The 12,020-nt window shown below is 37.2% G+C and overlaps 1 protein-coding gene across 4 annotated transcripts in view; it reads left to right on the top strand.

Annotated features, from left to right (window-relative positions):
- The window catches only part of tefu (Serine/threonine-protein kinase tefu), a 99,133-nt gene that overhangs the window by 70,588 nt on the left and 16,525 nt on the right, over positions 1-12,020 (top strand). For all 4 annotated transcript variants that reach the window (XM_069844034.1, XM_069844036.1, XM_069844035.1 and 1 more), the window contains 4 exons: positions 1,078-1,243; positions 2,479-3,374; positions 9,641-9,975; positions 11,659-11,885. In XM_069844034.1, coding sequence (XP_069700135.1) covers positions 1,078-1,243; positions 2,479-3,374; positions 9,641-9,975; positions 11,659-11,885 — 1,624 coding nt within the window. The remainder of the gene's footprint in view (positions 1-1,077; positions 1,244-2,478; positions 3,375-9,640; positions 9,976-11,658; positions 11,886-12,020) is intronic.

Here is a 12,020-nt window from a genome sequence, read left to right as displayed (position 1 = left end):
GTGTTCCGAATCCATTTCTAACATAGTTAATCTTACATTTTTCCATGAATTTAAAAAAAATGTTTAGATTTGCATCAGAGGCACCAGAGCCCCAGGATCTTATCTTCCTCCTGATGTGAACATGATGACTTATAAATCTGTGATGTAAGGCAGATCACCACTAAAGATTTGAAGACTGGAGAGGAATGCATAGTGGCATGGTATGCCTCGTATGCCTACTTGAACTGAAGTACTTAGGGATGCTCCATATCCTGCCTGATAATCACCTCTGTACCTCTCTGATCTTATCAGATAGGAGGACGACTATGGAGGAAGAGTTTATTGAACCTTTATGATGCAGATGTTAATGCAGAACATTTGAAATAGATGAAAAAAATAGTGTTATGATGGTGTTTGTTGCTCTCGGTAGGTTTAGAATATATCTGTTGACAATCACAGCTAAAATTTTACTCTAATGAAGAAATTATATCAAGAAATTATAGCCAAATTAATGTGAATTTTCAACATACAAAATACCACCAATTTAATAAATGAAAGACCTAGATGTAGTTGGATTCTAGAGTCGTGAGTTAAAATCTAACTGAGGGCAATGGATTTTAAAAGGGCGAGAAAATCTGTCATGACTTTCTCCAAGATGAGAGTAAAGCCAGTGTCTCGTGTCTTAAATTTATTAGATTTACTCTGTGTAAAAGAACTGTGTCACTGATAAAGGACTTCACGAAAGATTTGTTGACCATTTTCTTGCCCACATTGAATTTTGACGCTGGATAACCTTTGCAGTAGAAATCTTCGTTAAATGAAATAATGTAAAATAAAATAAATTAACAAGATTATTGTGAACATTATTACAAAAACTCTTATCTCTGATGATGGGGCTTGTTTGACCTTATAGTTGATGTGATTGCCTACTAGCATTATGCAGTTAGTTGAATATACATGCCTAGTCTGTTTATGTTTATATTACAGAAATCTTGGAAAAGCAACTCAAATTTTGATGAGGAAAGAATGAAACCATACCTCTTCAAAACATATTGGTGTAGTTACATAGATGTAATATTATTGCATTTGGTGTTACAGGCATACAAGAAGATTGGTGATAATGATGCCATATATGGATGTGGTTCTTCACATTTGATGGATCCACAGTCTCGTATTCGCCATTACGAGCTTGTTGGAGACTGGCAAAATGCACTGCAATCCTACGACTCTGAGCTCTGCAGTGGTAATAAAGATGCTACTGCTGGTATGTCTATTCTTTTTCTTCATTAAACGAAGTACTACCTGATGATTCATCATTTCAGAGACTATTCTACCTGGGGAGGAAATGAGAAGTATATGATGAATAGTGGAGAGGGGAGATTGAATAAAGTCTTTCCCACAGGTACAGTGCATATACTAACTGGCTCCGCAGAAGAAGTGGCAAGTAGAATGCGAGGACTCGAGGAGTTGTGTTGGTATTATGCTGCATTGGATGGTGGATGGTGGGAGGGAGCAAGAGAGGAGATGTAATATTCAAACCAGGCGCTACACAGTACCAACTTTACATCGCTGTCGGGTCGAATACTGCTGCTTGCTTCACTGCGGAACCAGTTAGTATAAGCACTGTACTAGATGAGCTGAGGAGACTTGAACTATTTCCAGTGCTGTTATTTTTTATTGGTAATACTTTCATTTCACTTTAGATGTCGTCGTCATCCTTCTCCTCATCATCATCATCATCATCATCATCATATATGTATACACCTGTTGGTTACACAATTCTTTTGCTAAGTGTAGAACATTTTATTACTTATGGCTTTCAAGGAACCCAAAGGTTCATTGCCGCTCTCACATAAGCCCGCTATCAGTCCTTATCCTCAGCAAGATTAATCCAGTCTCTACAATCATATTCCACCTCCCTCAAATCCATTTTAATATTATCCTCCCATCTATGTCCCAGCCTCCCCAAAGGTCTTATTCCCTCCGGCCTCCCAACTAACACTCTATACGCATTTCTAGATTCGTCCATATGTGTTACATGCCCTGCCCATCTCAAATGACTGGATTTAATGTTCCTAATTATGTCAGGTGAAGAATACAATGCGTGGAGTAGAACGTTTTATTACTTGTCTTATAAATACTAAATTAATTAAAATAATAGGTTTCATTTTTCAGTTGCAGTTCTGGTGAAGACCATATTCCTTTTCTTTTTCTCGTTCTTTCATCTTTCTTTGTCCTCTTATTTTTCTCTTCCTCTGTCTCCTTTATTCTTTACTTGCTGCTTCTTTTCTGCTCTTTTCCTCTGTCTTTGTTTTTCCTTCATTCTCCTTCTTCACTTTCTCCTTTTTATCCTCTTGTTTCTTAACTTTTTTCCTCCTCATTCTTCTAATATCAGACTGTAATTTCTTCTTATACTGCATTAAAATTCATTTTGTCGATGTTCTCTCTTTTTCATTTAATTCCACTTTTCTTATCTAACAGATTTCATTTTCCTTTCAGGTATGCTCATTGCATTAAAGAATCTCGGTCTGTACCATATTCAGTATCGTTATCTCTGTAGTGAGAAGAGCTCTGAGTTTGAGGACCACCTATATGAGTGTAGCTGGAGACTGGGTCATTGGAATCTGCCATCCGCAGCAAACAATAGGAAGTTCAGCTACTGTCCCATTGAAGAACCCAGCAGCGGACTGGAGTCCCTCAGAGCAAAGCTGCAGTATGAGAAATATCACTGCATGGCGCTGAAAACATTTCATGAGCTGGATTTTGCTGGTGTTGAGAATTCGGTTGCAGCTGCGAGGAAGTGTGTCATAGACTCACTGGCACACGCCAGCCTGGAGTGCAGCAAGAACCTCTATATACCTCTATCACAGCTCCAGTCACTGCAAGAGATCGAAGACTTTGTCTCTGCTTTCAAGTCAAGGGAAGCTGCCAGAATGGTAACTGTTCTTGATAAGTGGAAGAAACAGGGACAACTAAACCTGAATGAGTTCCAGTATGTGGAACCAATTCTATCACAGAGAGCAGTGGTACTGAATGATGCAATGCAGAGGGGTGGAGAGATTGGTCTTGTGCTGAGAAACAACTTTGTAGAGATTCAGCTGAGCACGTCCAAACTGGCACGGGTTGAAGGCTGGCACCACGTGGGAAAGCACTGTTTGGAGTCATTGTCAAACACTGGGGCATTGTCACCAGTTGTCAGAGGACGGATAAGCCTGGAAGAAGCACAGTTGTTGTGGGAGAGAGGCAGTCATGAGATTGGGAGATGTCTCCTCCGTTCCTTGCTTGGAGATCTGGCCCTCAGTGGTGATGTTACTCGGGAAGACAAGTTGCTGTACTCTTCTGCTCTCACCCTGTATGGAAATTGGATGGCTGAAACGAAGTCCGAGAACTCTCAGGTAAAGGACTCATTTCTCGAAAGTTCTTAGGTTAAAACTATATTTTAAAGCATAAATTTCTTTTGTAGTTGTAACCCTAAAATGGCAAATGGCATGTGAATCGTGAATTGCAGCTGTACCATGAAAATGACAATCAGTAATACATAATGGATTGTGGAAAAGGATACACAGTACCTTAATGGACACTCATTGAGAATTAGCTTCGACACATTCTCAGATTCTCCTAACAGTGTGATGTATATTAGTATGCAACCCGAATCACATAAAGTGAAGTGGATAGGCATTGGATATACATACATACATACATACATACATACATACATACATACATACATACATACATACATACATACATACATACATACATACAGATTGACAAATCGAACTGAAACCCTGACCGAGTTACTACGTGAGCGCTGGCTGTCTTGGTGAGGAGCAAGTGAGAAAGCACGGGGGGAAGGGGGAAGCACTATGTACTTGCAGGTCCACTCACAGTTTGTCAAACCTGCTAACAAAAGCATTAAAAGATTGACTAGTTGCCTACAATGCTAGCATAATGGAGCCTTCCTAGCCGACAGTCAAGGCAAAAATGAAGAATCTGTTATTGTGGTAATACTGGAGAGTGGTTCTTCTATTGGTCGCGATGCCCACACACACCCTCTCAGATATTTACGTGGTGATTGGTGACTGAATGACGAGCGAGGGAGAGAGATTCCAGAAGTTGGCGTGTTTTACGGGGTTTCACTTGAAGTTGTCAAACTATACGTACATACGAGGGGGATCCAGGAAATAACGACCGTTTTGTTGTAATAATTAAAAAAAAAAATATTTATGTGAAAAAACAAAGTCTGTTACATAACTGAAGCTTCCTTTACTTCTCTACATAATCACCACCTACATTTAAACATTTGTCGTATCTGTTCACTAGCTTTAGAATTCCCGTGTTATACTCCTCTGCCGCCAGTTCATTAAGCCAGGTGTTCACTGTCTTCTTCAACTCTTCATCACTTCCAAAATGCGTACCACCCAGAAAGTCTTTCAGCTTAGTCAAAAGGTGAAAATCGCTAGGGGCAAGGTCTGGACTATAGGGCGGATGATCAAAGATTTCCCAACCGAATTGATCCAGCAATTCTCGAGTTGAAGCAGCAGTGTGCGGGCGGGCATTGTCGTGAAGAAGCACAACTCCTCTCGAAAGCATTCCTCGCCTCTTGTTTTGGATGGCTCGCCGTAGTGTTCGTAAAGTCTCACAATAACGATTTTCATTGATCGTAGTGCCTTTTGGCATGAAATCCAGCAAAAGAACACCTTTGCGATCCCAAAAGACAGTAGCCATGAGTTTTTGTGTTGAGAGAGTCTGTTTGAATTTTCACGGTTTCTTGGGTGATGAGGGATGATGCCACTGACGTGATTGGCACTTGGTCTCTGGGGTGTTGTGAGACACCCAGGTCTCATCACCAGTCACAATTTGATCAAGAAAGGCGTCTCCATCTGTGTGATATCGCATCAAGAATGTCAATGCTAAGGCCATTCTCTGAGTTTTGTGTTGGTCACTCAGTTGCCGTGGAACCCATCGTGCACAGATTTTGTGGTAGCCAAGATGTTGCGACACAGTTTCACCAAGCAAAGAACGAGAAATGTCAGGAAAGGCAATATGCAATTCGTCGAGTGATGTGCGCCTGTCTTGCAAGATTCTATCGTTCACTTTAGTCTTCAGGTCTTCTGTGATGAGTGATGGGCGTCCGGGTCGAGTTTCATCGTGGACATTTGTTCGCCCATTGTTGAACATTTCGCACCATTTTCTCACATTTCTTTCATTCATTACAGTATCACCATACACTTCTTTCAATTGCCGGTAAATTTCTGCAGGTTTCAAATGTCGGGCATTCAAAAATCGAATCACACTCCTCACCTCACAGTTGGCGGGATTATCAATCACGTCGTTCATTTTGAAGTAACACAAAATGCACAATGGCGACTTGTTGCAACCAGTACTCACAACATTATGAGAAAACATGTTAAGGAAGCCAGTTGACCTTCAAACAAGGAAGGGGATTCAGCTGCGCGGTGGGTATGCGCGAACGGTCGTTATTTCCTGAATCCCCCTCGTACATACATACATACATACATACATGTAACCATACATGCATACATCCATAAATGCATACATATTAGTCATGCACATAATCAACTAAATTGGACTTATTCAACAGTATAATTTAACTATTGTAACTATGAAGTGAATAATTTGCTAATTTTAATTTTGTTATTCTGATTTGCACACCAAATGGATTCATTCAGTATTGTTTTTAATTGTCAAATGATTGTATGGTTTTTAATAATCGAATTATTTGATGGTTTTCAATGTTTATAGACTCCCTTGTATGTGGAAACAACAATGACCATGGGTCAAAAACAACCGTCTATGTTGTACTATAAATTTACTAATCCTAATGTCTTTCCTTGAACACTGCAAAACATTGTTATGTAATGCATATTCAGTTAGCCTATTACATTATCTGGATTATTCTATCGTAATTTGGATACAATTATTTTGTTATTATGGTCATTTTATATTTATTAACATTTTTGTATTATTATTATTTAATTCTCCATAAGTACACTCTTGACCCTACCATCAGACACCCATGACCAATTTCTTGGTTGTGATAGATATTGGAAACTACTGTTTGAAGACTTCAGTTTAATTCCTCATTGGTTATGTTTCTAGGTAAAATCATGTTCATTTTACGTCAATCAGGCTTCAACTCTCATAATTTAGACTTCGTCTGATTGACATAAGAGTGGTGTTTCCTTAGGAAGGGCATTTACATCTTGAATAGAAATTCTTTCTGATATGTATTTTGCCTAACATTACCAAGACCCAAAACTTTCAAAATTTTAAAGAAAATAAATTCGGAGATAAAAGAAAATGTTGTTATAAACCCTATTCCTAACGAATCTCTACTTGCTTACTTTAAAAATATATGGTTTCACAAAAACATCTCTCTTACATTAAAGAATTCCAACAACAACACAACAGATATTATTACTTATGATGAACTCATTGAAGTATATAAACGTTTAAAAAACGGGAAAGCCCCAGGCGAAGATAATTTAAATTTCGAGCTTTTTAAATACGCTGGAGAAGAATTTACCTATCGATTTTTATATTTCTTAAACAATATATGGGCAGGATTAAACCCCCCAGAAAGTTGGCAAAAAGCCATTGTAGTACCCATTTATAAGAAAGGAAACAAAAAACTATGTGAAAATTACAGGGGTATAAGTCTTCTCAATTCTGGATATAAGATTTATACAGCCATAATCAAAAATAAACTATCACATCTTTACGAAGACAAAATCACTGAAGAACAGAATGGATTCCGAAAAGGAAGATCATGTTGTGACAGCTATTTCACCATGAAGATTTTAATTGAAAAGCACAGAGAATTTAATATTCCAACCCACTTAGCTTTTATTGATTTCATAAAAGCTTTTGATAGAGTTGATAGAAATAAACTTTTAGAGATTTTACGCTATGATAATGTGCCAAACCAAATCATTCTCTCCATTTATAATTTATATCAACAAAATGAAATTGCCATAAGAACTGAATGCGGAACTACTAGCTGGACTTCCATCAACCAAGGTGTTAGACAAGGGTGCGGTCTTTCCCCTCTGTTGTTTATTATATATATGAACCATATTTTATACATTTGGAGGCAAAGTCATCATGCTGGAATTCAAATTAATCGAAACACAGTTCTCGATACACTAATGTTTGCCGACGATCAGGTTATTATCGCTAAAACAGAGGATGCTTTACAAAGAGCCATTTATAATTTGCAAATAATCGCCTCTGATTTCAATATGGAAATCTCAAAAGAGAAAACAAAAGTCATGGCATTTTCGGGAGAGAACCCAATTCCAAGTAAGATCATGATAAATAATACTTTAATTGAACGTGTTAACTCATTTAACTATTTAGGTTATAACCTCTCTTACATCACTGATGAAGATATGTCAAACAAAATATCTATATTTATAAAAATCACTGGCGTCATTAACACCGTCTTCAAATCCTCCCATGTTCAGAAACATACAAGGCTAAAGGTATATAAAACACTAGCTCGACCGGTCCTCACTTACAGTAGCGAGGCATGGACAATCAGAAAAGCTTATGAGCAAAGGCTGACGACAGCGGAAATGAGGTTCATGAGACGAACAGCGGGATGCTCTTTGCTGGAACACCGTAAAAATGTGGACATATTGCAGGAACTCAAAATGGATCCTATAGTTAATTTTGTTCAACAATATCGACTTCAGTGGAAAAAACATGTCGAAAGGATGGATCGCACTAGATGGCCTAAACAGATTCTTACTTATGTACCAAGAGGAAAGAGGAAATTGGGAAGACCACGAAAGCGCTGGCATGAGACCGTAACAGATCCTGTAGGGTCTAATACGTGAGGGATATGATGATGATGATGATGATGTATTTTGCCACAGTTGCCTGTTACATTGTCATTCCAACTCTTGTTATGTCCTCCTAACAATCACTTCCAGTTGTGTATGTAATTAGACTTTGATGAAAAATTACATATTTGAAGAGTCCTCTGCAAGAATAATGGATGTCATTTGGAATACATTTTGCAGGAGAAGCAATTGAAAGTTTGAAATGTATAGCGCTCAAAGCTTAACTGGGATTTTCCGATCATTACTGGACAATGACTATCAGTGTTAATGCCATATAACTCTATATGTACATTCTATATGTCTTAAGCTATTCATTGACAGTCTTGGTTCATTTTCGACAAGAAAGTGACATCCATCATTCTTGCAGTGGACTCTTCAATTATTATCTGACTGAAGCACATGATTTTTCCATTCAATTGCATATTTATTTTTATGGGCCAGAAGTGGTGCAGTTCTTTGCTTTCAATTTGTGCAGTTGTGTGAAAAATGTATTTCTTTTTCTATCTTTCCCGATTTATTGTGCTGTTTTAATTAAGAATTTAACTGCCTTGCTAAAAGTTCCTAAACAAATGGTCCAAGGCTCATTATCATAATATGTCAACGAAGATCTAGCCAGTTTCATAGAGGCTCTCTTATTCTGTCACGATTTTGGGCAAAATTCTGTTTGAAAAAAATCCTGTCTGTATGATAGCAACTCAACAATGAGTAGACGTAACTTGAGAATTGTGAATTAAGTACATGAGGATGGTAACCTTATGAAAACAGTCTGCAAAACTTGGAGGTTGAAAATGGCATACCATTTGCTCATTTTGCAGCCAGGGAATGTTTTGACTACTGGTGTTCATTATGAGAATTTTCGGATATTAAATTAAAGTTAGAAGTTTCTGAAACAAAAGATGTGGTATCAGCTTTTAGTCAGTCTCATTGTGTACCATGAGGTAATATGACTGTGAAAAATATCTTTTTTTATAAATGTAAGTGATTGTTGAATGTTCTTTATTGTAAATGTACTTATATGGTTGTGGAATGTTCTTTACTGTAAATGTAGGCTTTTTTAACATTCATTGTAAATGATTGCCGAACATTTTTCTTTGACATTGTAAATTATTGTTAAATGTTCTTTAATGTAAATGTCGAATGTTTTTTTATGCTCGACCATGCCGAAATGTAGTAATTATACACCTGGTAGCAGTCCTTTAATGCATGTCATTAAAGTATACCTATTCATTGAAGTTCAGATTTTCGATTATTCTCGGATATGCAATCGAAAGACGAGGGAAATGTCACGGAGGCTGGAAATCCAATACTGTCACAGAAGGTTATGTTCTGTTACTATAATAATTAGCGTTAATTGTAAATAATATTCAAATAAATTCAATTTGTCATCTCGTTTTTCAATTCTAAATCAATTTCCAGGTTATACATTCTTTGCATTACATCAAGGTCAATGACATTATTGTTCCTTGGAAAAAATCAATACTTTCGCGTCTGCGCACATCTCACAATTCACGGTGAGCTATGAACAAGGTCACTTCCGATCTTCTGTCAGATACAAATAAAATGTATACTTCTGAATAATTTCAAGTTAGAAATATGGTCGAGCATAAAAAGTCGTATGAAACTTGCCTATAATGGTAATTAAGACGCTCGTATGAAAATTATGAAACTCACTTGCACTCGTTTCATAAACAAACATACTTGCGTCTTAATTACTATCATTATAGGCTCGTTGCATAATGTACTATTTATTGTAAATGCAGGTGATTATGAAACATTTATTGTAATTGCAGGTAATTGTTGAGCGATATTTTAGTAAGGCTCAGAATATCCTTGAAGGCATAGAATACAAGGAGGAGAGCTGGCTAGAGGCATACTCTTCACTGGCACGCTTCATGGATGCGGAGTACCAGCAGCTCATGTGTATGCTGAAATCGTCAGCATTCGAGTCAAAGCAGCAGTTCATGATCAAGGCGAGAGAGGAGGCTGATAAGCTGTATGAGCAGAAGAAACGCACAAGAGATGAGGAAAGGAAGATACAGATGTGTCGCAAGATGAGTGTTATTGATGGTGTCGAGATGAAAAACAGACAAAACGAAAAAGACCAGTATCTGAAATTAGCTCTAGAGTAAGTGGGTACTCTGTCTTTGTAGCGATGTGGTTTTTGTTTTTATGTTCAATATATGTTGCATTTCAGTATAATAATATATCAAGATCTGTCAGTTTATTTACTTGTAACATTCTATCTGGCGTAAAAACATCTATTAAGAAATTATTATTGTTGTTGCTTATTGTTTATTAGCTCTCTGTTTTACAGAGGATTCTGTACAATGAGTTCGTGGGTATGGTAAACAAATGCAACTTCTTCATTGTCCATCAGCTCTTGTGAATGTATCTTTGCTAATGGGAGCTGTATTCTGCATTCGATGTACATTCCAGCAGGTAATTCTATTCTGCAGACACTATGGTGAATTTCCTTTGATATTAATCTGATTAATATCTTCAAGATCGATCCCATAGTTGAGTCAGCTTTTTGTCAGATTGAATTCACTGGGAGCAAAAGGTGGTCGGAGTATTGTGCTGATTACAACATCTCATTCTAGTTCTAGAGTCGTGAAAACATGGAGCTCTACTTCCATGCCCCCCATGTGCTTTTATGGCACGTATATGGGATGCTTTTATCTTCATTAATCAGATTTCTGATGTGACTTAAATTATTCAATTTGGATTTCTCTTTTGGAACTACTTTTCTCTTCCCTTCTTATGCTATGGGTTTGTACTTGTCTATTTTCAGTTGAATTTTAAATCCATATTTTCTGGAAGTGTCTATGAGGTTGGTCTTCTTCCTGTTCTTGTTGATCAGCAATAATTTTATTTGTAATTATTATGTTTTTGTACCAATATAACTTAAGTGATAAGTTTTACTAATTCATTTGGTATTTTAAACAAAAAATAAGCAATATTATTTTAAAGCTTCAGAGAGTATATTATTATTATTATTATTATTATTATTATTATTATTATTATTGTTGTTGTTACTGTTATTATTATTGTTACTGTTATTATTATCAGCTGGTTACGGACTGGAAGGTCCGGGGTTCGATCCCAGGTGGTGACAGGATTTTTTCTCGTTGCCAAACTTTCAGAACGGCCCCGAGGTTCACTCAGCCTCCTATAAAAAAAATTGAGTACCGGGTCCTTCCCGGGGGTAAAAGGCGGTCAGAGCGTGGTGCCGACCACACCACCTCATTCTAGTGCAGAGGTCATGGAAAGCATGGGGCTCTACCTCCATGCCTCCCAAGTGCCTTCATGGCATGTTACGGGGATACCTTTACCCTTTTTTTTTTTTAACTGTTATTATTATTATTATTATTATTATTATTATTATTATTATTATTATTATTATTATTATTATTATTGCCGAAAACTGGATCCTAATCTCCAGAAGACGAAGAATCTCTCAAAACTGTATCAAATTGACCGTTCCCATCTTATGAAAGGGCAACATAAAATGAGAACCACAAGAAGCTCCACCATCGAAAGGCATTTTTTGGTAATGACCACTAGATGGAAGTACAGTTGCTCCATGCAATTCCATAAGGGTTATAACGTAACTTATTTTGCAGTCACTGGGTGGCAGCATAGTGAAACTGACAAAAGTTGTTGCCTTTAAAGTTCATTAGGCTGATCAATCTGTTATGTATGTGATCAGGAGTGGTTGTAGTATAAAATGTAATAGCATTATCTTACCCTTTTGTATTAATAAATATTTCAGAACGAAACTGATTGATTGTTCTTTCGAATTCTGCAGGAACTACCTCTTGAGCTTGGAACATGGCACCCAGTCCAGTTTACAGGTTTTCCGCCTGACTTCACTCTGGTTGGAGAATACAGCACATGAAGATGTCTCTGTAGTCATGGAGAGGCATCTACATCGTATCCCAAGCTACAAATTTTTACCTGTAGTTCCACAATTAGCACCGAGAATAAGCAACAACATGGCTGACCCATTTGTAAGGAAATTAAATGCTTTATTAGGTAAGACTTGTGAGATTTCTGTTAAGTTGGATAACAATGTGTAGAAAGAGACCAACAGAACACTGTAGTGAAGCCCAAAAATGCGTAGTTAAAATTTAAAATACAGAATAGCTAACAAATCATTCTTCACCAATA

This window comes from Periplaneta americana, chromosome 13 (genome assembly GCF_040183065.1).
Source record: "Periplaneta americana isolate PAMFEO1 chromosome 13, P.americana_PAMFEO1_priV1, whole genome shotgun sequence".
NCBI classification, from domain to species: Eukaryota; Metazoa; Arthropoda; class Insecta; order Blattodea; family Blattidae; genus Periplaneta; species Periplaneta americana.
Note: the sequence above shows the minus strand (reverse complement) of the source record. Positions and strands in the feature narration are given on the sequence as shown.